The 27,905-nt window shown below is 47.4% G+C and overlaps 1 protein-coding gene across 11 annotated transcripts; it reads right to left on the bottom strand.

Moving 5' to 3' along the window:
• Positions 1 to 205: 205 nt before the first annotated feature.
• COMT (catechol-O-methyltransferase) lies at positions 206 to 27,905 on the bottom strand. 11 transcript variants are annotated; one of them, XM_048513908.1, is made up of 7 exons: positions 27,791 to 27,904; positions 26,352 to 26,660; positions 11,173 to 11,332; positions 6,806 to 7,094; positions 3,517 to 3,710; positions 2,740 to 2,871; positions 206 to 1,739 (listed from the first exon to the last, which is right to left on the bottom strand). In XM_048513908.1, exons 3-7 carry the CDS (start codon positions 11,173 to 11,175, stop codon positions 1,548 to 1,550), a joined length of 810 nt encoding a protein of 269 aa, XP_048369865.1. In that variant the 5' UTR covers positions 11,176 to 11,332; positions 26,352 to 26,660; positions 27,791 to 27,904; the 3' UTR covers positions 206 to 1,547. The 11 variants fall into 11 exon arrangements, with proteins under 11 accessions (XP_048369865.1, XP_048369872.1, XP_048369867.1 ...); XM_048513915.1 differs by having other exon boundaries at positions 11,194 to 11,332; XM_048513910.1 differs by lacking the exon at positions 26,352 to 26,660 and having other exon boundaries at positions 27,791 to 27,905.

The following is a 27,905-nucleotide window of genomic DNA, read 5'->3' as shown; positions in this document are numbered from 1 at the left end:
CTTCATGTGGGTCACATTAACATTTTCTATTCTGTCCCCCAAGCACTTGCCATGCTTTTCTGCTGCCTCAGAGACTAGGACCAGGAGTAATAGATTCAAGGTGCAGGAAAAGAGATTCCATCTAAACATTAGGAAGAACTTCCTGACCATCAGGGCTGTTTGACAGTGGAATTCTCTGCCTCAGAGAGTGGAGGAGTCTCCTTCTTTGGAGGTTTTAAAAGAGAGGCTGGGTGGCCATCTGTCAGGAGTGCCTTGATTGTATGTTCCTGCATTGCAGGGGGTTGGACTTGATGGCCCTTGGGATCTCTTGCAACTCTTATGATTCTATCTGCCCCTGCGTTAAAAATCCACTTCTTAAAGCTTTAATAACTGCTCCAAGAAGTGGGAGCCAGGATTTTTATTTTGCAAGTCGGGAGAGAAGAGAGGTTTCACTATTATTGGAGAGACTTGTTGGTCAGCTTCTGTTTCAAAGCAGAAGGAAAAGAAGATTCCCCAGGAAGGGAAGAAGAGAACAGCTGAGGGTCAAAAATCTAGTAAACGCACTGCCCCAGAGGGCAGATGCCCAGCCTAGGAGGAGAAGAGAAGAGCACGCCTGATCCCAAGGTGCTTCAAGGAAGGGAAATGCATTCTGAAGACGTTCCAGTCCAAGCAGGCAAGGGGTCAGGGCCCTGGGCCAAGTGCCATTTGTTGGAAAGCCATTATCTAGTGCTGCTGAGCAAGGCGCAGGGATGGCAAGAGGCAACACACAAGCACACTGCTTCCCAGGACCTGGCAGTGCTTGGAGCAGACCGGGGAGGTCAAGACTTGCTTCCATGACCTCTGTGTTCCAACCACCACTTCCTGATGCCATCCAGCAAGAATGCCGGGTTCCCTCCCCAATCAGCAGCACCCAGCAGCCATGAGTCTTCCATCAAGCTGCCACATGAGCTGCCTTGCTTGATCTGTAAGCACTGGAAATACTACGTATCGAGCCACCTTTCGCACATAGGCCTGTCGGGCACCACGGGTAGCTTTCAGCCTTCCTCGAGGCTTCTATTAGGACAGGGATAGCCACAGCAAAGGTGGGTTTCAACAAGAGGTGGCATAACTCGGCTGCATGTCCTGGAGCTTCTGTGGCAACTATTCAGGAAGGTGATGGTTACTGCAAAATACGTGGCAAGGCAATTTTCCCCTTGCCCAAAGGGAAGAGGCAATTTTCCCCTCACCCAAAGGGTAGAGGGAAACCATTCATAATGTGACTCTTTCCCCACCTCATCTGTACTCCAAGTAGACTGAGTCTTCTCTGCTAAGATTACTTGACATTTTGGCCTTAACGCTTTGGCCTTGTCATTTTTAGGCATACTACTGGGAAACGAACGTCGACTAATACCAAAGTGGGGCTGATCTAAACCTAGCGTAGGCACAGGCTCTTTCCCTCTGGGTCTCTCCCTTCCAGCCCGGTCCCCTCCTGTTTCCCTCCTCAAGCCCCAAATTACAGAAAGCTAAAATCTGAAAGCACAGCCAGGACTACAGGGAGGGCTCAGCCTCGTGGGACTGGCGGTGAAATGCTACTCGGAATCGGGGCCCAGGTAGACAGCCTTCTCCATGGAATCATCCACTTTCATGTACTCCAGGTGAGAAGGGTAGTTGGTGCATTCAAAGCGCTTATTGTTACGGATGTACTTGATGAACTCAGGCGCCCCAGGGTAGATGATGTTGTCAGCCAGGAGGACGGAGCCCTTCCGTAGCAAGCCACATTCCTGAGAAGGGAAAGGAAGAGTAAGTTGTAGCTCGGACATGCTGCTGTATATGGTCGCAGCCGGAGCATATTTATTCCAGCATATTTATTTATTTAGAACATTGATATGGTGTCACAGACCTGCTCGAGGTGGAAAAATAAGAGCCAAGTAACTTCTATTGCCCTGACCTGGATAGCCCAAGCTAGCTCAACCTCATCAGATCTTAGAAGCTAAGTAGAGCTGGCCTTGGTTAGTCTCTGGATGAGAGACCACCAAGGAAGCCCAGGGTTGCTACACAGAGGCAGGTAAGTGGCAGGTAGGTGGGGCTGAAAGAATTCTGAAAGAACTGTGGCTGGCCCAAGTTCACCAAGCAGGCTTCGTGTGTAGAAGTGGGGAATCCAACCCAGTTCTCCAGATTAAAGGTCCACCACTCAACCGCTACACCACATTGCTGATTTGACCCTTTCATCCCGTCCCTGACAACTTCTTGGCTGCTGTCCTTTGGGCCAACTAGCATTTTAAGATCATTTTCAGAACCAGCCTCATGGAAAGTCCAACTGGGCCATGATCAAAGCATGGGTCCCTGTGGCCAATTCACGCTTAACGAGGAGTGGCCTGCAGCTATGTCACATGGTGCTATGTCACATGGAAGGTGCTATGTCACATGGAAGAGACTTGACCCTCCAACCAGAAGGAACAATCCAGGAGCACCATTAAACTGTGAACCTGCTCCTTCAGGCGGAGCGCAGTGACTTCCAAGAACACCTGGCTAATCATTCCCAGAGCAACTTTTTCATTGACCACCTGTTTTTCTTCCATCACCTGATCACCCTCATCCATTCAAAGTGGCTCACGACCACCACAGACCCACACAAGATACACGTCCCCCAGGCATGGGAGTCTACTGTGACAATCCTGCCACCAGCTGCTACGCCGCCATCTTGAACATGACTAGTGAGCAATCCTGTGCAACTCCAGAATGGAAGGTCTTGTTTTCCCCACAGGAATTTTTCCAACTTACTTCAAGTAAGATGGTGTCTGGGGCGTATCTTTCTTTCCAGTGGTCCAGAAAGACAAAATCCAGCTTCTCCACTTCGTATTTCTTCTTCAGTTGTGGGATAATGTCTTCTGAGTGGCCTTCCAGGATGGTCACCTGAAAGCAAAAGGACCCCACGGGATTGAAACGCAATATCAGGTGCTTTCAAAAGCGGCTGTCTCGCTTTGCTGACTGTGTGAATTGCTCGGCTGGAAAATATTGGCCAAGCCACATCAATTGGATCTGGGTCGCTCGGGGGCTTTATCGGGGAGGGGTATTTGTGATAAATTGACTCAATTATTTCCTCCACAAATATTTTGTCTCTGAGCAATTATAAAAGGCAATGACTTTCCTTTGAGCAAAGGGAAAGTTAACTCTCGGCTAGTGACAGGCAAAATATCCTGGTGGAAATACCATTCTTCTCGGAAACCTCAACCAAACGCTGAGGCCCCAAGGAAATCAAAAGTACAGAGACAGTTTAAAAGACTGGATGTATTTCCCTCTTGCATAGATTTACGAGCAAAGGATATAACAGAGCTGCCTCGCTGCATAAAACACAGGACCCCCTCAAGACCTCCAGACCGGAGAAGAGCTGATGTTATTGTGGGTTTTCCGGGCTGTGTGGCCATGGTCTGGGACCACAGCCACATAGCCTGGGAAACCCACAACAACCAGTTGAATCCGGCAGTGAAAGCCTTCGACAATACACAAAATAATCACATTTTCTTCTGAAAATATACCCTTGTTTTGCGTTTTCTGTACCTTATCATTGACTCCAGCAATCTCAATAATTTCTTTTGCAATGGGAACAAATTCTGGGTTGAATTCAATGGTCAAAAGCCGAGCCTTCGGTTTCAAAAGCCGAGCGATCCTCACAGCCGAGTAGCCACAATACGTTCCCAGCTCCAAAACGACGGAGGGATCTGTTTCCTGTACAATTTTATCTAGGATCAAACCTGAAAAGTATGGGATGAGAAATGGAAGTGGGGAGGGAAGGGTGGTAGAAGTTAGGGAAACTAAATCAATAGTAGAACTCGCGGTCCTCCAGATGTTATGGACTACAGTTCCCATCATCCCCTGCCAGCATGATGGGAACTGCCAGCATGATGGGAACTGTAGTCCATAACATCTGGAGGCCCACGAGTTTGACACCTGTGGAGTAGGCAATCGACTAGCTGGTAGACAAATTTAAGATCTCTTTATTTTGCCCTGAGTTGCAACAGAAAGATTGACAGGCCTGTGCATAACACAAAACTCACTTTTAAAAAAAAGCAGAAAAGAGGTTGTGTTGATTCAATTGATATGGCCTTAGCCCTTTCAAGACGCTTGGTAGAACACAGTAGACTGGATCAGACTGCAATACGTTTTTGGCCCACGGGGCAAGGTGCAAGCTCAGAGGAAAAAGAACATGCCGTGCAGGTTCAATCCAGTGGTGGGATCCAAAAAATTTAATAACAGGTTCCGATGGTGGTGGGATTCAAACAGTGGCGGCGCCACACACACGCACCTCCAGTCCCTATTGGGCAGGGAGGTTGCTTTAGTAACCCCTTCTCGGCACTCAGAAAAAATTGGGAGCAGCAGTGACGTAGGAGGTTAAGAGCTCGTGTATCTAATCTGGAGGAACCGGGTTTGATTCTCCGCTCTGCCGCCTGAGCTGTGGAGGCTTATCTGGGGAATCCAGATTAGCCTGTACACTCCCACACACGCCAGCTGGGTGACCTTGGGCTAGTCACAGCTTCTCGGAGCTCTCTCAGCCCCACCTACCTCACAGGGTGTTTGTTGTGAGGGGGGAAGGGCAAGGAGATTGTAAGCCCCCTTGAGTCTCCTACAGGAGAGAAAGGGGGATATAAATCCAAACTCCTCCTCCTCCTCTTCCTCTTCTTCTTCTAGAGAAGTGGTGAGAACTGGTTGGATCCCACCTCTGGTTCAATCCCCCTGTTAAAGGTTCTTGGGCAGCAGGTGATGGGAAAGACCTGTCTCTCCTTCAGATTCCAGTGGGGTCTTGGCCAGGATAGACAGCACCCAACTAGACAGACTGTACATGTGGCTCCATATACGGCAGCTTCTCTTCAGGAACGTTTTAAACATTTCTGACATTTTTAGAACAGCTGCATACGAGAGTCAGAAAGGAGAATGGGCTCCCAGTTACGAGCGCTACGATGATGAAGATCTCAGCACAATTTTCGCCAGCGGATATACAGCACCAGTGGAGCTCACGTGTCTTTTGTTAGCAGAACGCACACGTCTCCTTTTCTTTTGCCTCCTTAAGCAATTGCTTGCACAGATTTCTCAAGGGGAACAGGTCTCGTTTCTGGGAACGCTGGTGGTTGGCATTGGCACAGAAATCCTATCGTGACAGGCGCAAATAATGCAGACCCTGTCCACCAGGGCTTGCTGTTTAATCTGTTTCTTTCTCCATCTGAGCCAGAAGCAACAGAAGCTGTTTCCGTTACTTTAATACTAGATCCCCACAGCTACTCTGCACAGCAGTTCCCATCTTTATGCCGCCTTAAAACAATCTCTGTTGCAGACTTCCCTTCCTTTAGGCACCAGGCTAAAGCAAATCTTTTCACCCAGGCTTGTAATGGTCCGCTTCTGTTTTACGAATAGCTTTTGCGCTGCTTGTGACTCATATTTTAATTGCTAGCATTTTCATGGCATTTTTAAAACGGGGCTTCAATTGCAAACTGCCTTGAGTCGGCCTCTGAAGGCATAGAAACATTCGAAATACATTTCAAAAATTCTCTTGCAGTTTATTTATTTCAAATATTATACACTTAGATGGCATGTGCTTTAACCTTCAGGGGGCCTCGATTCCATTCAAATAAATACTGAATGAAGCCATTCAAGGACTGTGGGGAGCCAGCATGGTGTTGTGGTTAAGAGCAGGTGCACTCTAATCTGGGGAACTGGGTTTGATTCCTTGCTCTGCCACTTGAGCTGTAAAGGCTCATCTGGGGAACCAGATTAACTTGTGCACACCAACACACACCAGCTGGGTGACCTTGGGCTAGTCCAGGGGTAGGGAACCTGCGGCTCTCCAGATGTTCAGGAACTACAATTCCCATCAGCCCCTACCAGCATGGCCAATTGGCCATGCTGACAGAGGCTGATGGGAATTGTAGTTCCTGAACATCTGGAGAGCCCCCTGGGCTTGGGCCAGTTCTTCAGAGCTCTCTCAGCCCCACCTACCTCACAGGGTGTTTGTTGTGAGGGGGGAATGGAAAGGAGATTGTAAGCCCCTTTGAGTCTCCTTAACAGAAGACAAAGGGGGGATATAAACCCAAACTCTTCTTCTTCCCTTAATTCATCCCAAAAGCATGTAAAATAGCAAACCCCTCCCTGTTACTATTTCTCCTTTAATACTGTAGGGCAGCAATTCTTGATATTTATATGGCGCCTTCCTTGTCTTTATACATAATTCCCTGAGGATGGAATGTCCAACGATGAACCATTGGTGGGCGACATTCCATCTCCCAGGCCTCTCGGAAACTAGAGCTTTGCAATTCTAGCTTTATCTTCATTTATTATCCAGTCATCCTAGTTATGTGCATACCATGTCATCTGACCCTTACTTAAGTAGGTGGCCGTGCATGGTTTCACAGAAAATTAATTCAATTGGCCTCCCACTAGATTGGCTCCTCGTGTTAGGGAAACAGCAGGCCTTTAGAATTCAGACTGCTGCCCCAGAGACTGTTGGATATCAAGAGACAAGTTTCACACTCTCTTGCCGTGCTCCCCTGTTGAAAAAGGCGTCATGCCAGTTTATAGGGCTTATTCCATCTCAACTCTCCTCAGAGTCTTCACGCTCACCAGGTCGGGAAACACTTTTTGGAGATTTTGGGGGTGGGGAGGGTAAAATTTGGGGATGGGACGGCCTCAGAGGAGTATAACGCCAGAGAGTCCCCCTTCCAAAGCAGCCTCTCTCTGCAGAGGAACTGGTCTCTATAGTCTGGAGATCAGTCATAATTCTGGGAGATCTCCAGCCCTCACCTGGAGAAGGTTGGCAACCCTATTGCCCTGGGGAGATCCAGCCTGCTGCCCGGATTACCTTTCTCGTCCCCCACGTTCATGGCCCACTCGCTCTTGGAGCAGTACTTGTCGATACACTCCAGCACGCTCTCGGGATTCCCTTTGACCGCGTTGTAGGACACCGTGTTCAAGATCCGCTGCTCCTTGCTCTGATCCATGACGAAATTGGTTATGTTCTCCAGGACGATTTCATTCCAGAACATCGTCGCATGGATGTTGGTTCTGACAAGCTTCACCAGAGCCACCAGGACCAGGATGGAGCCCACGCCCAGGGACACCAGGATGGTCACAATGTAGTTTTCAATCATCTGGAAGCACAGAAACAAACAAACAAACAAAGAGGGTGGAAAGCTAAAGAGGCACCGGAAAGGCGCAGCCGGCTTCCTGCTTAGCTCTTAAGGTGGGTTGTGTCCGAAACAGCCATTGGAACTGGAATGGATCCAGTTTTAGGACAGGTGTTCCGCCATTCTCTGTATTTTTTCATGATTATTTAGGCCAGGGGCGGATCTGCCAGAGGGACATGACGGGTCAACGGGCCCAGAGGACCACCCATTAGGTCACATGGGGGTGCAAAATTGCCCCTCACACCCCCTCCCCCAGAGAGCGCCCTCGTGTCTCTCTGGCAGAAGGAGCAGCCGGGCCAGGAGCCTGCCATGGGTCTGCCAAGGAGCAGCCGGGCCGAGGGGCAGCCCACTGCAGGCTCCCCGGCTGCCCCTCAGCCCAGCCCCACCATGCTGCCTGGGACCACCACCCCTCCTCCTCCAGCTAAGGTAAGTGGGGTGTGGGGGGGCGAGGTGGCGCCCTTAGCATGTGTTGCCCCGGGCACCATCTCCCCCCCCCCCATACACCTCTGGTTTAGGCTTAGAGCACAGGTTCAGCAAGCTTCTCCAGATGTTATGGGATTGTGTTCCTGACACCCCCCTGCCAGCATCATGCTGGCAGGGGATGATGGGAACTGTAGTCCATAACATCTGGAGGGGCGCAAGTTTGACACCTATGGCTTAGAGGATTTCATAGCCAAAAGAAAGGTCTCCACCCTACAAAGGAGCTTGGGGAAGGGTGGAGTTGCTTCAGAACAGCTTTTTGCTCCCAGCTGGATTATCAGGGAGGTGAAGAGAGTCAGGGTCATAGTCCCGTTGAGCAATTCTTTCTGCTCAGGACTTCAGTCACATTCCTGCTATTGATAACAGTTATTCTATCAGACAAGAAGGGCAGCAATGGCTGTTCTCCCTGGAGTGTAAACATTAATACTGCAAGAGTTATGTAGGCAACGGATGTGGAGGAGCAGGGAAACAAACCCAGTTCACCGGATAAGAGTCTGCCGCTCATGGGGAGGAGCGGGGAATCAAACCTAGCTCTCGGCATTACAGCCATTGCTCTTCACCACCACACCACGCAAGCCAGCATTTACCACCTTATTGAAACAAGAGCTCTCTCTCCAGCCCCAGCTATGAATGGCTGACCCCAGTTCTTGTTCTTGCACAAAAGAAATCCAGGCAGATGAAATCCCAGGGATGTAACACTAGAGCGCTTTGTCCTTTTCTGTTGCACAACCAGCTACAGACATCTGAGGCCATCTAAGGAGGCTGGGCAGGGAGGGGAGGGGAGGGAGGGGGCCCAGTATCTGGACATGGCCCACCCACCCTCGCGGAGGGAGAGGGAAGGGAAGGGAGGGAGGGGTGGCATGCAAGAGGAGGGAGATGAGGGGAGGGAGGGGTGGCATGCAAGGGAGGGGAGGGAGGGAGGGGGAGGGTGGCATGCAAGGGGAGGGAGGCGAGGGGAGGCTGGGCAGGGAGGGGCTTCTTGCTTCTAGGAAACTCTGACTACTAGCCCATGTACATTTTCAGGGGACCAACTCTCACTGAACTCAGCAGATCTTGCCGGAGAGTGAACGAAGGCTGCATGCCGTGTTGGCTTCTTTGCAGGAACATGGGGGCCCTTGCTCCATTGCTTCTTGAACATGCCAGTTAGTTAGCGGCATCCAATTCCACACTGCATTTGTTAAGACAGGAATAAACATGTGGCTGCACAATTTTACATATTTACATCATCTGTACTTGTCCTTTCTACTAACTGGGATGAGCCAAAGTGGGAGATTGTGAACTATTTCTGCTAACCTGATTCATATTTCACACTTATAAGGAGCAGCAGTGGCGTAGGAGGTTAAGAGCTCGTGTATCTAATCTGGAGGAACCGGGTTTGATTCCCCGCTCTGCCGCCTGAGCTGTGGAGGCTTATCTGGGGAATTCAGATTAGGCCTGTACACTCCCACACCACACACGCCAGCTGGGTGACCTTGGAGCTAGTCACAGCTTCTTGGAGTTTCCTCTCAGCTCCCTACTTCCACCTCACAGAGGTGTTGCTGTTTGGGAGGTGGAAGGGGCAAGGAGATTGTCAGCCCCTTTGAGTCTCCTGCAGGAGTGAAAGGGGGGATATAAATCCAAACTCTTCTTCTTCTTCTTCATTCCGCACATGCAGAATAATGCACTTTCAAACTGCTTTCAATGCTCTTTGAAGCTGTGTGGAATGGCAAAATCCTAATGGCAAACAGTTGTAGAAAGTGGTCTGGCTATAAATCCATTATTTTATGTGGAAAGCGGAAGGGGCCTTACATTTATAACATAGATCTTAAATCGCTGTGGGAATTACTGTAGTTCAAAAGCAGTTCGGATTAGTTTTTGTGACCCAGTGCCTCCAAAGAAGCAAACTACTTATTGGGTATATAAAGTGCCATCAAGTTACAGCTGACTTATGGCCATCCGGCAGGGTTTTCAAGGCAAGAGACATTAAGAGATGACCCCCTGGTACTACATGGTGGTCTCTCATCCAGGACCAACCCTGCTTATCTTCTGAGATCTGATAAGATCAGGCTAGCCTGGGTCATTTGGTCAGGGCAAACTATTTATTATATACTACATATTACAAATGATCTTTGGGAGCTTTCTTTAAAAAAGACGAGCTTTGAAGAGGATTCCAGCTAGCTCTCCATCATCATTGTGTTATCAGCACCTTTACAGTTAGACCAGGGGTAGGGAACCTGCGGCTCTCCAGATGTTCAGGAACACCACAGATTCCCATCAGCCTCTGGTCAGCATGGCCAACTGGCCATGGCCCGATTAACCATGAGCTGGTAGGGGCTGATGGGAATTGTAGTTCCTGAACATCTGGAGAGCCGCAGGTTCCCTACCCCTGAGTTAGACAATATTGTTGTGTTATCAGCATTTTCAACATTGTACAACTGGCTGAACTCACTGCCATATATTTGATTGTGTATTGTATCTTGTCCTTAACCGCTTGGGGAGTTATAGTTACATTTATATTTATGAACCATTGTGTTTGACAATAAATCGTTATTTTCTTTTTTCTGTTTTTTTCCCTTGTATTATATTTCCAGTACGTGAGCGCTTCCAATTTCTATTAATTGGCACCCACAAAGGATGCTGCTCTAAAAAGAACTCGTTGAAACATTTTAAAGCTGGGGCGACGGAACAGGAGTGGAGGGGGGCCCCCGCCCTGAAATCTACTCTTTGTGCAAGGATAGAGAAGTGATCCACCTCCCTGCATGTCATTAGGCAGGACGCGTTCTGAATTTAGAAAATGATTACAGTTGCCATGGAGATATACTCCACTCACAGCACAGTCCATGTTTGATCAACCATCTACTTGTTGAGCACTATTTGTCTGAAAAGCTGGCCGCGGGTTTCTCACCCTGTCACACCCCACACAGCCAGCAAAGTTTACGACATGCTCCTCTCTGCCATGCAAATTTCACCCATTGGCTTGAAAAGGACTCCTGCATAGAAGAGGGACCAACATCTTACTCTCCCTCACCAGAAACAGAAGCATTTAGAAGAAGAAGCGTCTGGATTTATACACGCCTTTCACTCCTGTAAGGAGACTCAAAGGGGCTGACAAACTCCTTCCTCTTCTTCTCCCCATAACAGACATCTTAGAGAGGTGGAGGTGGGGCTGCAGGAGAGTTCTGAGAGAACTCAGTGACTAGCTCCAAGGTCCACCCCGGGCAGGGAATGTAGGAGTGAGGGAACAAACCTAGAAGTTCACCAGATAAGCTCACTATACCCACTCAGGTGGAGGAGTGGGGAATCAAACCCGGTTCTCCAGATTAGAATCCACTGATCTTTACTACACCACACTGACTTCCTCAAGAGGAAAGTACTCCTATCAACAATGGAGCCAGCATGGTTTAGTCATTATAATGTTGGACTAGGACCTGTGAGACTCAGATTAAAATCCTTATTCTGCTCTACAGGGTTGTGGGCGGTGGGGAGGGTGGCTGGGGGTGATCGACAGCAAGTTGGTGCAGTGACATCTCTTCTGGCATAACCTGAAGCATCCTGCCAGCAACGCTCGAACATGGTTAATCACCATGCATGAGATTTCGGGCACCTCATTTCCAAGGCCTTTGCAATATGGAGTTGCAATAACAGGCTGTCTTTCCCCTCTTCCCTCTCTGGGACTCTCCTGGGATATGGTGAGGAGGGCGCCTGCTCACTGTCGTTTTCCTTGGTGGTACCAGCTGCCGGAGCTTCAACGAAAAACAACAACAGATTAATCTAGCAGCACAGAACAGCAAGAATAATACACGGGGAAAGGGCTAGCATTTGGCGTAAAGAGAGAAGCTTGCTAATGCTAGAGGGTCAACCAAAAAGAAAAGCAGCAGACTCTAATTTGATGAGCTGGGTTTGTTTTCCCCCTCCTCCACATAAAGCCTGCTGGGTGACCTTGGGCTAGTCACAGTTCTCTCAGAACTCTCTGAGCCCCACCTACCTCACCAGGTGTCTGTTGTGGGAAGGGGAAGGGAAGGTGATTGTAAGTCATTTTGAGACTCCTGAAAGACTGAGAAAAGCAGAGTAGAAAAACTGACTCTTCTTCATTTGAAAACCTGTGGAAGCCTTATAATCAGGTAACCGTTCGAATGCATTTGTGACAAAAAGGCAGCAGAATTGGTAACCACAGGTCTGGCCAATGCACACTGGCCAGTCCAATACATCAAACTGTGTTCCTGTTCCTAACTGAAATGCACATAAGTTATGCTACAACACTCATGCGTAACTTTCCTTCAGTTCAATAGGGGCTAGTGCGGGCGTGATGGATTGTACCCTGTCTTACACAATGAATGCCGAGGGTGGAGGTGGAACGTGGCATTTAGATTTCTTTGGTCATCCCATAACGACTGGCTGGCCATGTATGTCCAGCCCCGATTGATAAATCCTCCCCTGGACTGACAGGTAACAGTGTTAAATTCAACGATATTATTTTTCATATAACTTCCGACAAACACCTGATCGGTCGCGTAGAGTTTTCAACAAGTTTCTGTCCCTTAGGACCTCCTGTGTCTTTGCTGTGGCACTCAGGATTTGTAATCCAAACCAGACTCAATTAGTTCCTAAACTAAGGAGTGTGCAGGAAAAGCATTCATCAAGTTTTTCCACTAATGGAGCCCTCTGAAAGCCTAGTGGGTACAGATGTCAACAGAAAAAGACTACATGGTAAAACGCCTGGGGACAACGCTTGCGATCTCCTCGGAGATGCGCTCAATAACCGGAGTCCTCCGCAGCAGAGAGTAATAAAGTTTAACAATTACACCGTGGGTTTATTTCTCCAAAAGGCCCCGGAAAATTAATTCATTCTGTCAATAAGCGACTTTAACCATAGGCCATTGTAAAACCGAGACGTGAAATTAAAACACACTCGGCGCACACCTCAAAAGCAGCACTAAAAATAGTCTAGAAAGGTAAGCAAAGATCAGACCTGCTCTCTGTTCTGCAATCACACTACTAAAGGGTCTTTGGGCAATCAACTCCGCTTTAATCACAGTTGGCTTCAAAAGATGAAGACTTAAAGACTATTTTTACTCCTCGCTTTCACCGCTAGCCAGCGTTGACGCAGGCCAAATCAATTGACTGTCCCTGCGCTCTACAAAGGAGTGTGCACATTCTGCCTTTCATAGTTGTTACTAGAAGTTGTATATTTTATACAGACTGAGCACACTTGGAGTATGATATATTCCAATTATGCAGACAGGGAAACCGAGTCTGAGCCCTGTCCATTGACCCAATGAAATCTGGCAAGGAAAGAAGCTCTCATGGGGATTCAAACCAGCTCTTGTGATTCTATGCCCAGTGAATTAAGGGGGTCTTTGCTGATTTGCCAATTTACAGCACAATCCTAAACACAGTGACGTCCTTCTAGGTGCATTAAAGTCAACAAGTGGCTATTGTGGGTTTTCTAGACTGTGTGGCCGTAATTTCGGCTGTGTTTGTTCCCAACGTTTTGCCCACATATATGGCTGGCATATTCAGAGCCATTTATGTACAGATTTTAAAGATGAATTATGTTAAAGGCACCTAAAGCTTTATTAAACATAAAGATTCCTATCGTGACCAGAGGATTACAACCTTTTCCTTTGCTTTGCAATCTACTGAATATTTCAGTTTTATCCATTAAGTAAGACCAGCAGACATTCTGGCTATTAATAAAAAATCCAAACATTTTTCACCATCACAACAATCCCCAGTACCTAGGATGCATTTACATTTACCTGAAACAGGTAAAGGAGAACGTAGCAGACTAGAAAATTGGATTAATTTTTTTTTCTTCTGCATCAAGGAAATCTGTTTTGCTCTGACCATCAGTTAATATTACAAACAGATTTATTCTTCTTTAAGCTAGATACCTTTTTTGCAAGGAAAGCTTCATGGTGAAAAAAAAACCCACAGTGTAACACTGAGGAAAGTTACACTCTTCTAAACCCTTTGACTTCAGTGTGTTTAAAAGGGCACAATTATGTTCAGGATTATTTTCTTTATTCAGCCTTGTAATTTTGATTTTATTATGACGACAACAGTAAAGAGTCAGAATCAACTCTATAGTAGCATTTCTAGCTTTTTAAGCTGCTCTAAAGGAAATAAATTAGAGTCCTTTTTGAGAAGAATGAAACAAAGTGACCAGACAGTAATAAGACTCTTGCTTGGCCATAGTCCCATAAATAAAGGTTTATGGGAATAACCAAGGTATATTTAAAATAGAATGAATGACTCCAGACCACATAGCTGTATTTCAAAAGCTTCCAGCAAACATGGTATAAAGGGTTTCAAGTGATCCGGAAGTCTTAAAAAGTGTGCTGTAAACCCCTTTCCCTAGAACTCTTAACCAGAGCAAAAATGAAAAACGCCTTCAAATAAATCTGTGGTTTGAATCAGAACCATTTTACTTATCTTGCAAGCTTCTCATTAAGCAAGTTCGAAAACGGAGTCCACGAGTCTCATTTGGAGGCGGCAACAGATTTCTAGGCTTCTTAACACATTGACAAACATTCTCTAGAACAACTTACTCTGGTTTAGTGGGAAAAAATGTTCCCTAAGTAACAAAACCCACCAGTCCTCCAATTCTATATAAAGGGAGGAGATTAAAAAAAAAGTAGAGCAACAGAAGGTCCGGTCATTCACTTATCCAGTGTTGCAATTTCCCAAACTTTCGTGTTGTTGACTCCACAACTCTTTCTGGAAAGCTTCGGCATTACACTCTGTGGCAGCAGCTTTGAGGTGCTGAAAGTCCAAGTGAAGTTGGGCCCTGCAGGTCTGACCAGCTCTTTGGGATGTCCCGAAGTTTTCCTGATATTCTGCCAAAGCCCACTGGCACAGAGACAGCTGCAAGAGCTGCCTTCGACCAGCGTTTTAAAAGCTAACAAAAGGGAGAGGCCCGATGAACACAAAGACAAAATAGAAACTGACCCACTACCCACATGCATGAACAAGATTATCTATGGCTTATCATGCAGATCACAGGATCTGTGGAAAACAAAGTAGTGCTCGAGCAGACAGAAGAATGAGAAAAAGGACAGAGGTTCTCCATCCCTGTTTGTTTCCTAATAAGCAAGTAGAAAAAAAGAAACCTCAGCACAAAGAGATCTTGACAAAAGCAATTAGCTTGGAAGCGAAAACGGCTTTAATAACTGGAGGGTGTTTTCCGTTGTACAAACGTGAGAAATAGTTCAGCGCAACCTGGGTCATCAAGAATAACGTTCCTGCGAGGGGAGCAGATGTCCACCCCTCATTTTAGCAGGAGCTGTGAAGAAAGCAGATTGTCTGCAGGTCCCCCCACACACTTTTCAGAGACACACACATTCTAACAGGGATCTTTCCTAACCATACAATCCAGGAGTAACAACAACTCGCCAGCCGACAGTGTTAAAGTCCTGGCAAACATCCAAGTGACCTGGCGTTGGGTGAGTCCTTGAAATTAACCTTCTGTACGCCTCCAAGGTTTCATGGCAGGTATCTAACCCATTACAGTTTTCATCTGACAACCTCCTGCTTATTCTGTGTGACCCCTGAAAATGGTCATCATTTTCACAATGGATGCATTCAAAAACAAAGCCTTCCCTTTGTCCAGATATTTGCCTCGTGACAACAACCCTGCGCAAGTAAGTTAGGGTTAACCAGGGAGGAAAGAAAAGAAAAAATCACTAGAGATTTCCAGTGCCCTCACCTCCCTCATAGGGCATCTATCTTTAAAAATTTAAAGACAGGAAAATACCAATGTATACCTTGCTCAGCAGAAGGGAGAGCAGCTGGCTACGATCTTTTCCTGCAATGCAAGGAAGTGGATTTCACAGACGTTCCAGAGCCTGACGCGTCCCCAGTCACATTTGATCACATTACTGGGAGAGCGAGTGGGTTTGGATGCCACTCAAAGAGGCAGCGTCACCCCCCCCCCCTCCTCTCCACCCACAGCTCACAGTTGCTGTGGTCCTGTCTTAAAGGTGCTCAACCTGCCAGTGACCTCAAAAGACACTACTGGGCACCTTTATTACAAAGTACTTTCTGTTACTTGGTTACCACACAGGAGGCTGGCAGAGCCGGGGGGAGCGGGTAAATTCATCCTGCAGCCAGCTCTACTAACACCAAGCAAAGCTGCATGAGGAAGACACTTGGAGAGGCTGGGAGGACGCTCTGCCTGTAGAAAATCCCATGTTCAGTCCTTATTACAGTGGTGGCGAACCTATGGCACGGGTGCCAGAGGTGGCACTCAGAGCCCTCTCTGTGGGCACAGGGGCACAGAGCTTGTCATCTGATAATAGTGCAATTATTTCAGGGAGATTATTAGCACTAAACCTAAGACCTAGTTTTGGGGAAGCAATGTAGGTAACCCTGTTAAGCACTGTTAAACCCTACTGATTTTCATGAGAAGAACTAAAGCGAGATCTCATCTGGGGAGTAAGCTCGGTTGTTGGCAATGGGCTTGCTTGAGTAAACCCTCCTAGAGTCGGATCTCACCCATTCAAGATTGCACAGTTAAGCCCAGCAAAGCCACTGACTACTACCAAGCTTACCCCAAGTAACACCTGCCTTGAGCCAATCATTTTTCCACTAAACCCTCAGTATTCAGGTTAAATTGCCATGTTGGCACTTTGCGATAAATGTGGGTTTTGGCTTGCAGTTTGGGCACTCGGTCTCGAAAAGGTTCGCCATCACTGCCTTATTACATCCAGTTAGAAGGATCTCAGGGACTATGCGCTGGGAAAGACCTTTGCCTATGGCTCACACAACCACTCGCCTTCGGGGCACACAATACTGGGGTGAATAGGCTGAATCAATATATGCATATGCTTGTTGTGGGTATGATCATAGGGCAAATGTTTTGTATGTGCAACATCCTAATTAGAATAAACAAGAGGCAGCCACGGCATCCCATCTAGTGGGCCCCACTTTTCCCTTTTCCGCCTTTCTTTCCTTGTTTTCTTTTCCAGTCGTGATTTACATGTGAATGTGGATTTATTTATTTTTTTGGGGCGGTAAACTAACACTGTGCAGTGGTTAAGCAACAGCCGGATTCCCACCTGGCAGAACCGGGTTTACCTCCACCTCCACACATGAGTGGCAGACTCTAAGCTGTGAGCTGGATTTGTTTCCCGTTCCCACACATGGAGCTCAGTTGAGTGACCTGGGGCCAGTCACAGTTCTCTCAGAACTCTCTCAGCCCCACCTGCCTCACAAGGGGTCTGTTGTGGGGAGAGGAAGGGAAAGGAGCTTGTAAAGCGCCTTGAGTCTCCTTACTGGAAAAAAAGGGGAGGGAGGGTGGTTATAAATCCAAATTCGTCTTCTTTATTCTGCTGATAACACCCAATCCTTGGTACGATTCCTCGATTGCATTCCCAGGACCAACCTGATAACTGGACCTCTTTCTCAAACTGAAGAGATTCAGGCCAAACACAGAGCTACCCCTTGGGATTTTTTCTGCAGGCTCACATCTGTTTGCTGTATAATTATGTCCTCTCCAGAGAGTAGGAAATCCAGTCTCAAATCTGGCATGCAACTGTGCCCTGCCTCAAACTCCCCAGGCAGGGAGCCTGGGCTGGGACACAGCTGGGGTGGGTGCGTGCACGGTTTATTAAGCTTTACCCCTGACTGTGACCAGATTTCCTGTGCATAAGATTTCAAGAGGCAAACCTCGCTTCATCAGGTACAATAGGAAGGGAGATCCCTGAGCCCTTGAAAGTGTACACCCTGAACATTGTGTTGGTCTCTAAGGTGCTGCTGGATTCAAGTCTTGCTGTTATACTTCTGAGCAAACAGGGGTGCCTGCATGAAACTTAACCCAGATGAATGGGTTAAGTTTCTTGCATTCTTCTGCTTGTACGAGCAGAAGAATGCAAGACCGTCTGTAGAAACTATTCCAGTCCTGCTAGACCCCTCCTCTGTACAACTGAGAGTAAGGGTTGTGTAGTGATAAAAGTGGTAGACTAGGGCTTGGGAGACTCAGGGCATGGGTGACCCCTGGGAGACTAGGGTTTGGGAGACCCCTGACACTTCTAAACAGCCTTGATTCATGGTTCTTTGTGCACCCACAGCACCCCCAATGGTGGGACAGACTCATTGCGAGACAGGGGAAACAGAAATTACCAGGCTGAAACTCCATAAGGAAGAGGGGCTGTCTTAAGAAACCTGGCGCAACAGCAGCAAAAGTCTGCACCAGATGCTGCATTCAGGCAAACCAGTGGGAGCAACCATCCCACTTCACCCCAGGGATACAATGTGGTTGTTAACTTCATTGCACCCACTCCCTGAAAGCTCTCCAAACAGGTCAATACACTTGGGCACTGCCAGACCTGTTTGAATCGGAATAATAGAAATATGAATAACAGAAATAATAGATCCTCTGAAGATGCCAGCCACAGATGCAGGCGAAACGTCAGGAGAGAATGCTGCTAGAACACGGCCAGACAGCCCGGAAACCACACAGCACCCCAGTGATTCCGGCCGTGAAAGCCTTCGACAATACATGGAATAATAGAAAGTCAAGGAAGGTGTCGGCTGGCCCCAGGTCATGAAAACATCTGCATGCTGTTCCTTGGCTGACACTTACCTCCACCTGGTTGAGAAGGCTGGACAGAAGAGCTGCAGGCTGCCCCTGTGTGAGAAGGGTGGTGAAGTTGGAGCAGTCCTGAAAGCTGCAGCGTAACAAGGCAAGTAACTGCACGTTTGGCTTCAGCAACCAGCTGCAGGAATCCTGACTTTCTTTCTTTCACTGCAACCTCGTGGACAAAAATAACCCCGCCTTTCTCTGCCGGCTACTCCCTTGCCAGGGAACAGCCTGGGAACCAAGATAACTAACGTGTCCCCCAACTCGCAAGGCCTTTCTTGTGCAGGACAAGTTTCAAAACAATTTCTCCCCTCCCTTTCTCCAGAGCTTTCTGAAGGCTGCATGATTGGATCCCGGCCTGCGAAACCAGAAATAAAACCCTTTAATTGCCTGCAGGCACAATCAGTAATTCAAGGAAGCCAACTTAGGGCGCAGCTGTGAACGGGAACATCCAAAAACCACAGGAAGTGGTTCTAGAGAGCACGAAAAGTGCAGACTGAACATTTCCCCAAAGATAAGCAAGCAATATTCTATGAGTTTTGGCCTCTCTGGTGCTGTCTCTGGTTAACCTGAAGCCTGGCTAGCCTGGGCCATCTAGGGCAGCCTCTTTTATTTATTATTTATTTATTATTTGGACTTTTATACCGCCCCATCCCCAAAGGGCTCTGGGCGGTGTACAGTATAAAATTAATATAGATAAATAACTAAAACCTTTAAAACAGCGATAGTAACAGTAATAACAATGTAGAGGCGTCCGGCCAACCCCATTTTTTAAAATTCTCCCTGGAGGAGGAGGACGGGTCCCAAGATGACAGGCCCGGATGTAAAGAGCCAACTAGGGGCACCATTTCAGCTGCTGGTCCCTCCAAAGGCCTGGCGGAACAACTCCGTCTTACAGGCCCTGCGGAACTCACTGAGGTCCCGCAGGGCCCTAATAGCCGGAGGAAAGAGCTGCTTCCTACCAGGCCGGGCCAGAGCCGTCAGTGCCCTGGCCCGTGTGGAGGCCAGCCGCATCATTGAGGGGCCAGGGACTACTAATAAATTGGCCTCCACAGAACGGAGAGAGGCCATGCAGGGACATATATGGGGTGATTCGCTGTGGTCTCGAAGATACGAGGGTCCCAGGCTGCGAAGGCCTTTAAAGGTCACCACCAGCACCTTTTGAAAGTGCGATTCGAACTTCTACCGGAGCCAATGCAGCTGGCGAGCACAGGCTGAAGCTATGATCATAAATGGCTTACCTGTGAGCAAACGCTACGCCGCTGCATGCTGAACCAGCTTTAGTCTCCTCCTCAATCAAACGCAAGGGAAGGCCCGCTGTGAGAGCGAAGTTGCAATAGTCTAACTCCTGGAGGTGACAGTTGCATGGATCACAGTGGCTAGGTCCGCCCGGGAGAGGAAAGGAGCCAACTGGTCGGCCTGGTGGAGATGAAAGAAAAGCAACTCCAGGTTATATGGGCCTACCTGGCCCTCCCATTGAAAGAGACGAATCCAGGTGGACTCCCCAGGTTGCATTAATGGAGGAGGTCGGGCCAATGTGACCCTCCCACACCGGGCGGCTGGAAAATCCTGTCCTCCCCCCCCCGGGCCGCCAAAGGCGATCTCCGCCTTCGATGGATTCACAGTTTTAACCTGCTCTGCCGCTAGAATCCAACCAGCGACCGCCTCCAAACAATGGTGGAGAGCCGCGAGGGCGGCGACCGCCCTCCATCAACAGAATGAGCTGAGTGTCATCAGCTGCACTGGTGACAAGTCAGCCCAAACTCCGCACTCAGTTGAGCACAAGGTCGCGATATAGATATTAAATAGCAGCAGGGGATAATAGGGCCCCCTGGGTACACCGCAGACCTGCTGGCACTTCCGGGAGGCCTGATCCCCGCAAGACCTCACTTGCTGACTTCACGGCCCTCGGAGGAACTGGTGCAGGCAATCCACTGAAGGACAGTGCGCCCCACACCCTGTGAGAGGCTGCCAGGCAGGTGGGTCAAAAGGTCAGCACGATCGACCACCGCCAAACACTGCGGTAAGATCTAACAATAAATACTCAGCAGCGCCGATCCGGCCGGGTCAAGCTGAATAATGGAGTGTAATCCATGGACGTAAGGCGACGGTGAACAGTCTCCGCCCCATGCCCAGCATGGAAGCCGGACTGAAGGGGTCGAAAAGCCGAGGCGTCATCCAGAAAACCTTGAAGGTGCTCTAACACTGACTTCCTCTCAATTACTCCTTCCCAGAAACGTAAAAAGATTTGAAACGGGGCGGTAATTGGCCAGATCTCTCGGATCTAACGATGGTCTTTTTAAGAGTGGGTGGACCACTGCCTCCTTCAACCCATCTGGGAAGACTCCTTGCTCAAGGGGAGCCATTGGACATGATACTCAACAGATGGGGTCGTAGCTCCGCCCTGCAGGTTTTTACAAGCCAGGAGGGGCACGGATCCAGAGGACAGGTAGTAGGTCTAACAGCAGCCAAGGTCCTGTCAACGGCGGCTTCGGAGAGCAGGGAAAACTGGGCCAAACAAGGGCCTGAAGATGGCAAGGGAGCCTCCAGTTCACTAATTGTCGTCAATGTGGAGGGAAGGTCCTGGCAGAGCGACGCAACTTTATCCGCAAAAAAGCTCATAAAAGCCTCACAGCTGATACTCAATTGTGAATTTGAAGACCTCTCTGACAGGGAGGTTAAAGACCGAATTATGCGAAATAATTGTGCTGGGCGAGAGCTAGCGGATGCGAGAGAGGTATCTATATATATACATTTTACTGGTATCTATATATATACAAAGCTAACAGTGACTTTGTTAGTCACTCCCTAACGCCAAAACGGCTGGACGGATCGCCCCCAAATTTTCACATGACGTTCCTCCCCTGTTGCGGGCAGGTATTCGGACCTTCAAATCGCCGAAAGTCTATACCTGAGCCAGGTAAAACGTCTTTTTCCTGGCGCACCAGGCCATGAAACTGTTTGTGTTTAACTGTCACCCTTAGAATGTTCGTGCAGCCTGTCCGTCTGAGGCCTGAGGGCTTGGTATGAGGGCTTAGAATGTTCACGCAAATGGGCAGAGATGAGCAGTGAAAACGGTAAATAGGTAATACTGGGAGGTAATATGACTGGAAGTGAAACACATAAACACTTTGCCATGTGAGACACCAGGTGGGGGTCCCCCCCCTCACACGCAGGTAACTTTCACTCTCTGTGCCTCACTCACTGCTACCACATAACACACATACTTTCATACACATCCAGCTCATCCTCACACACCTCACTCTGCCCTCCCTCACATCCAACCACCACTTACTCACTTCCTCACCCATATTCCGGGCCCCCGCTAGTATAATTATATGCAGTTGCTGATTTAGAAGAAAAAGAAAGAAAGCCCTCTGGTAGTGTGGGTGTGTGGAATGGCCACTGCCAAGGGACGGCTGTAGTATGAAAGGGGAAACTACGCATGCCTGTCCCCACGAGGAAAATACCAGTAAGCACGTCAAACAGAACAGGGATGAATGCAATGCATATGTGACCATAGTTTGATTTGGGACCATTGTTGACACTGATAATATTTTTGCAAAGTAGTAAGCAATAAACAGAATGAGTTTAAGCATGTTTACTCTTAAAAATTACTCCCAAATAAGGCTGCCGTCCTATGGATACTGACTTGGGGAAAAGATCACCGAATACCACGAGGCATCCAAATCAACACGGGTTGGGCATTATATGAGGGATGAAGAAGAAGAGTTTGGATTTATGCCTCACTTTCCTTTCCTGTATGGAGACTTAAGGTGGCTTAGAAACTCCTTTCCCTTCCTCTCCCCACAACCGACACCTTGTGAGGAGCTGGTGGGGCTGAGAGAGTCCTGAGAGAACTGTGACTAGACAAATCTGGTCCACCAAATAAGAGTCCGCCACTCATGTGGAAGGGTGGGGAATCAAACCTGGTTCTCCAGATTAGAGTCCACCTGTTCTTAACCACTACACCACACTGACTGGGATGTTAGCAAAACTGCACTTGGTCACAGTATCTTCCTCTCAAATATGTATCTCATTTTCAACATAATCCTATGTAGTTACTCCAGTGTACTCCACTGAAATCAATGGGCTTAGAATGGAGTAACTCTGCATAGGTCTGCACTGTTTGTCTAGTAGTTCTGTATGCATGTAAACAAATTACATTAAATCAAGTATACTGCCCAGCAGCTGTAAGCATGAAAGCATTATTGGAATACATCATACTTAATCTTTGCAATACCATGGATCAATCATTCTATATACCAACATTCCCCCAGGCTGAAACACAGAGACACCAAGGGGCCCACTTATACAGCTATTGCTTTCTGCTCAACATTTTTCTGCAGCATTGGCCCACCGATCCCCAAATGTCCCTTGACACTGGTTCAGACATACACCAGGCTCACAGATTTCAGTTAATTCATCTCTACTCTTCCATAAGGCAAAACTCACCGATGTTACCAAAGGAAGGATTATGATCTATGACAGGGGTAGGGAACCTTTAACACTCAAAGAGCCATTTGGACCCGTTTTCCACGGGAAAAGAAAACACTTGGAGCCGCAAATAATTTTTGACATTTAAAATAAAGATAACACGGTATATATTGGGGTTTTTTTAACCTTTTACTCCACTCATTCTGAGAAGTGCATGAATGCACCCGCCCTGTTGCCTGCAGGGCGGGCAAGGATGGGGCCAGCGGCTCGGCCTTGCCGGCCGCCGGAAAAACGCCCGCCCCGCTCGAACAAGGCGGGCAAGAGGGGAAACCCGCGCCGCTGCCCAGCCGGTCGCGGGCAATTGGTGCACCCCCCCCTGCTGCCTGCAGGGCGGGCAAGGATGAAGCCGGCGGCTCAGCCTTGCCGGCCGCCGGGAAAGTGCCCACCTCGCTCCAACGGGGTGAGTAAGAGGGGAAACCCACAGCGCGGCGGGCCACGGGCAATTGGTGCGCCTGCCCTGCTGCCTGCAGGGCAGGCAAGGATGAAGCCGGCGGCTCGGCTCGTGGAGCCGCAGTACAAGGCCAGAAGACCGCATGCGGCTCTCAAGCCGCAGGTTCCCTACCCCTGATCTATGAGAACAGCTAAACATTGAATGCTGCGCTAGGAACACTTTTCTTTGAGAACCCTGCCATCCTTCCGAGGTTGGTGAATGAGTTACCTTTATTGACTAACATGAGACTTGCATCTTAGTAGACCTGCTTCAAACTATTCCCACTAACATTCAATGGAAAAAAATCATCCATCAGTACAACATTTTCAAGACTGGAGCTCTTGCACAATTTAATATTAGAAATTTCTCTTCCCCCCAAAAAATTCCAGAAAACTGGCGTATCAAGGCAGAGAACTTCCTGAACCTTTTGCTTGACTTTTAATTTTCTGTGTGCGAGGTTGTTTTTGTGTTTTTCCCTCTCTGGGGAAATTAATTTCGAACATTTGACCTGCCTCAGCCACAGTCTTAAGTGGTATAATCACATCTAAAAATGAGATGCTAAAACTGTTCCAAACCTCCCTGCAAACGACACAATTCTATTTGATAATCCCAGCCTGCTTAATCCCAGGCACTGGGGGTGAAGGTGTGTGTGTGGGGGGTGCTCTCACAGTAGTTTTACCAACATTGTCAGAAAGAGCAATATTCAAGTCCAGAAGCACCTTAAAGATCAAAAAGATTTCCTCTCCCTTCTTCAGATATATATAGGAAACAGTAGAGAATAAGTCAGAGTACTTGTGTCTGGCCAGGGGAGTTTAGCTTTTGAAAACTTATACCTGGAAATCGCATTGTTTTCTAAAAGTCTTCAAAATTAAGGTAAAGGTAGTCCCCTGGGTAAGCAGGTTGTTACTGACCCATGGAGTGACCTCACATATTTATTTATTTCATTAAATTTATAGTCACCTGACCCATCCCAATGAAAGTTAGGCACAGGGTGGCATACATACAAGTTAAAACACTGAATGTACAATAAATTCCATAAAACCAATATTAGCATCTAAACTTAAGAACCCAATACGTGGCGAACAATTAGCAGCAAACTCCAAGACTATGATATATATCCTCCCCACCTTGACACAGTCCCTTTACCAAGAGCTGTTCGAGCGTGGGAAAAGGAGGAAAGGGGGTTTGACGCACAATTTAATCACAATGTTTGCTATACTCTGTTCCTCAGAAAGGTGATCGTTTGGTCAGTGGAGGTGCAGTGGTCAAGAAAATTGTACACATTCATTTTTACGTGTTGCCTTTGTCAAAATCATTATTTTATGCATTATTGAACATGGTGCTGTGATACAACAGCATTTATGTCAAAATGTATTTTTACTTTCAAACAGATGGAGGGAGCAGGGTTAGGGAGGCACTAGGATCCAGGCAGAACATTCTTACAACAAAGAAGGTCCGGCATGCTTTGTTCTGGGGCAGAGGAACATACAACACTACTATCATGTTTCTTTGGAACAGAGTATATAGGCAGACTTTGTTTATGGGGTCAGTCATCTACACTTTACCCCCAGCAAGTTGGGTACTCATTTACCAACCTTGGAAGGATGGACGGCTGAGTCAATCCTGAGCTACCTGAAATTGACTTCTGCCAGGATTGAACTCAGGTCGTGAGCAGAGCTTTGACTGCAGAACTGCAGTGTACCATTCTGCACCATGGGGCTCCCTAGTACTACTGGACACAAATCTTGGTCGTCCAGAGCCTACCAACATGGCCATCCCCTGAAAGCATCTTCATTTTTGGAAATACTCTCCGCACATTCTCAGGCCCCTTCCGCACATGCAGAATAATGAACTTTCAATCCACTTTCACAAATGTATTGTTGAAGGCTTTCACGGCCGGAATCACTGGGGTGCTGTGTGGTTTCCAGGCTGTATGGCCGTGTTCTAGCAGCATTCTCTCCTGACGTTTCGCCTGACGTTTCGCCTGCATCTGTGGCTGGCATCTTCAGATCCTCTGAAGAAGCCAGCCACAGATGCAGGCGAAATGTCAGGAGAGAATGCTGCTAAAACACGGCCATACAGCCCGGAGACCACACAGCACCCCACTTTCACAAATGTTTGCAAGTGGATTTTGCTATTCTGCACAGTAAAATCCAGCTGCAAAGTGCATTGAAAGTGGATTGAAAGTGCATTATTCTGCGAGTGGGGAAGAGGCCACGGAGCTCCACCTCTCTATTTACTACCTCTCTATTGGGGTGTTGTGTGGTTTCTGGGCTGTATGGCTGTGTTCCAGCAGCATTCTCTCCTGACATTTCGCCTGCATCTGTGGCTGGCATCTTCAGAGGATGCCAGCCACAGATGCAGGCGAAACATCAGGAGAGAATGCTGCTAGAACACGGCCATACAGCCTGGAAACCACACAACACCCCAGTGATTCTGGCCGTGAAAGCCTTCGACAATACCTCTCTATTGTTATTTACTACCTCCACCTCTCTATTGCCATTCCACATTCTCAACTGAGATACCTCCAGAAACAGCTTCCAACATTAAAATGACATAAAACGGTCACAGGAACTGTGATAAAACCAATCATAACACAACTTCTGTAGTATTCCATGAGAAGCACAGTGACCAACCCCCCCGCCCCCCCCCCCATCTAAATAGGCCTTTGGATGGAACCCATAGGGCTTGCTGTAAGCTTCGAATAGGCTGTTACTTCTGGATTTTATTTATTTAAATCAATTTCTACCCCCTCACCCGTACACAATTTCAGCCGAAAAGGCTCCCAAGGCACATCCCAAAATTAAAACTGTACAAAACAGTCATAGGAAAAGCAATAAAAGCAATCATAAAACGGCATCCACTATAAACCATTGATAATAAAATTAGCAGCCTAAAAGCACGAAGTGCCTAAAAAGGCATAAAGCCAACCACCGATTGTATAAAAAACACATCCTTAAAACATTAAACATAAATCAACTAAGAATCTGGCTTGGGGAAAGGGAATTAAATGTTTTCTCTGGGCACCTATTTTGTAATGTAAGGATTTTCAAGTATTTGTGTTAAAAATGTCTGTTTTTTATAACCACAAAAAAGTCTATTGCCCGAGTCACCAGTGCATTGCAGCCAAACAATCCCCTGCCACCTTTGAGACTTAACAAATTCAGGGGCCATACATTTGTTAGGCCATCAGACTAGACAGGTTCTAAAATACTCTCTGTCAGGCTGGCTGGAGCAGATAGCTATGGCTTACCCCTCTTCATTTTTGCTTAATTGCAGCCATAATAGGAAAACAGAAATTGTTAGTCTTCAGAGTGGATAGCCCAGGCTAGCAGAGTTGATCTTCCCAGGTCTTTGGATGGGAGACCTCCAAGGAATACCAGGGTCATGACGTGGAGGCAAACATGGCAAACCACCACTGAACATCTCTTGCTTTGAAAACCCTAGAAGGTCGCCTTCATTCTGCTGTCTTGATGACAAAAAAGTGCCAAAAGGCTTCTGTTTGTTTCTTTTTAATCCAGAAGTGAATTAAACTAATGAACTCAGCTTTTTTAATGGCAATCTAAAATAATAATAGAAAAAGGAAATCAAATGAGCAAGTTAACATGTGATGTATATGGTCAAAGAATGACAAATGTTTGGATGAACAAATACTATTTTTTATGTGTTGGAAGTCTAGAAGGAATCTACCCATAGGTATTCTTCAGCGTGCTATAGCTGATGGTACATAATCCAATTGCAAAATATCCGAGGCTCTAAGAGCTTGTTAGCCATTTTAATATATATGAAAAAAACAAAAGCCAACATGCTTAATCTATAGCTCTTGTTCCTCCCCAATCAACTGCATTTCTGTGTACTGAGCTTATATGTATATTTATTTAGCTTATTTATAGCCCGCCTTTCTCACTGAGACTCAAGAAGGATTACCAAATATAGAACAACAGAGACATAGAGACAGAGAAAAGAAATGTAATCATAATAGTAACATGACATCCCATGAACAATGCAATAAGACTATGAGGACAAAATTGAATGACAATGTCAGCAACTATATAAACATAAGATATGCAATGCAAATGAACAACGGAATAACTGCATCCGTTGGATTCCTACCTATCAAGGCTGCAGCGATTATACTTAACAATGATGCTGACTTATATTAAGTTAGACTCTTGGTTATCAAGGTGGCATTGATTACCCTGACTGGCAGAGGTTCTCCAGGGTTCCTGGGAGAGATCTTTTGTATCAGCTATCTTATCCTTTATAAGTGGAGATCCTTGAGCTAGAACTTTCTGCATGCACAGTAGATGCTCTACCACTAAGCCACGCCCCAATTCCTACCTGTTAGGGCTGCACCTATTGGATTCCTATGTGTCAAAGTCCCAGGAAAAAAATTGGCCAAATTTTATCACATTCCCCCAACCCCAGCTGTGTCTACAGCTGCCAACTCCAGGCTGGGAAATAGCTGAAGACTTTGTGGGAGGCAGAGCCTGTGGAAGTCTGAGTTCTGAGGGAATCTCTGCGTGACTCCATCCACAAAAGCAGCAATTTTATTCAGGGGACACCTCTATAGTCTGGAGTCTGTTGTGATGCAGGGAGATCTCCAGGTCCCAGCTGGAAGTTGGCAACACTCATTTGCCTTCCTTTAAAAGGGGAGGGGGGCTCCGAAGGTCCCAGTTTTTCCCCACTTACTCATTCACCATCTTCCTCCGCCAAGACAACTCTATCGATTCCCTTTACCCAGGAAGGAAATGGGCTATTTGAGGCAGGGCTATCCATCAGGCACTCACTTAGCCACCCTTGGGAG

This window comes from Sphaerodactylus townsendi, linkage group LG13, assembly GCF_021028975.2.
Source record: "Sphaerodactylus townsendi isolate TG3544 linkage group LG13, MPM_Stown_v2.3, whole genome shotgun sequence".
NCBI classification, from domain to species: Eukaryota; Metazoa; Chordata; class Lepidosauria; order Squamata; family Sphaerodactylidae; genus Sphaerodactylus; species Sphaerodactylus townsendi.
Note: the sequence above shows the minus strand (reverse complement) of the source record. Positions and strands in the feature narration are given on the sequence as shown.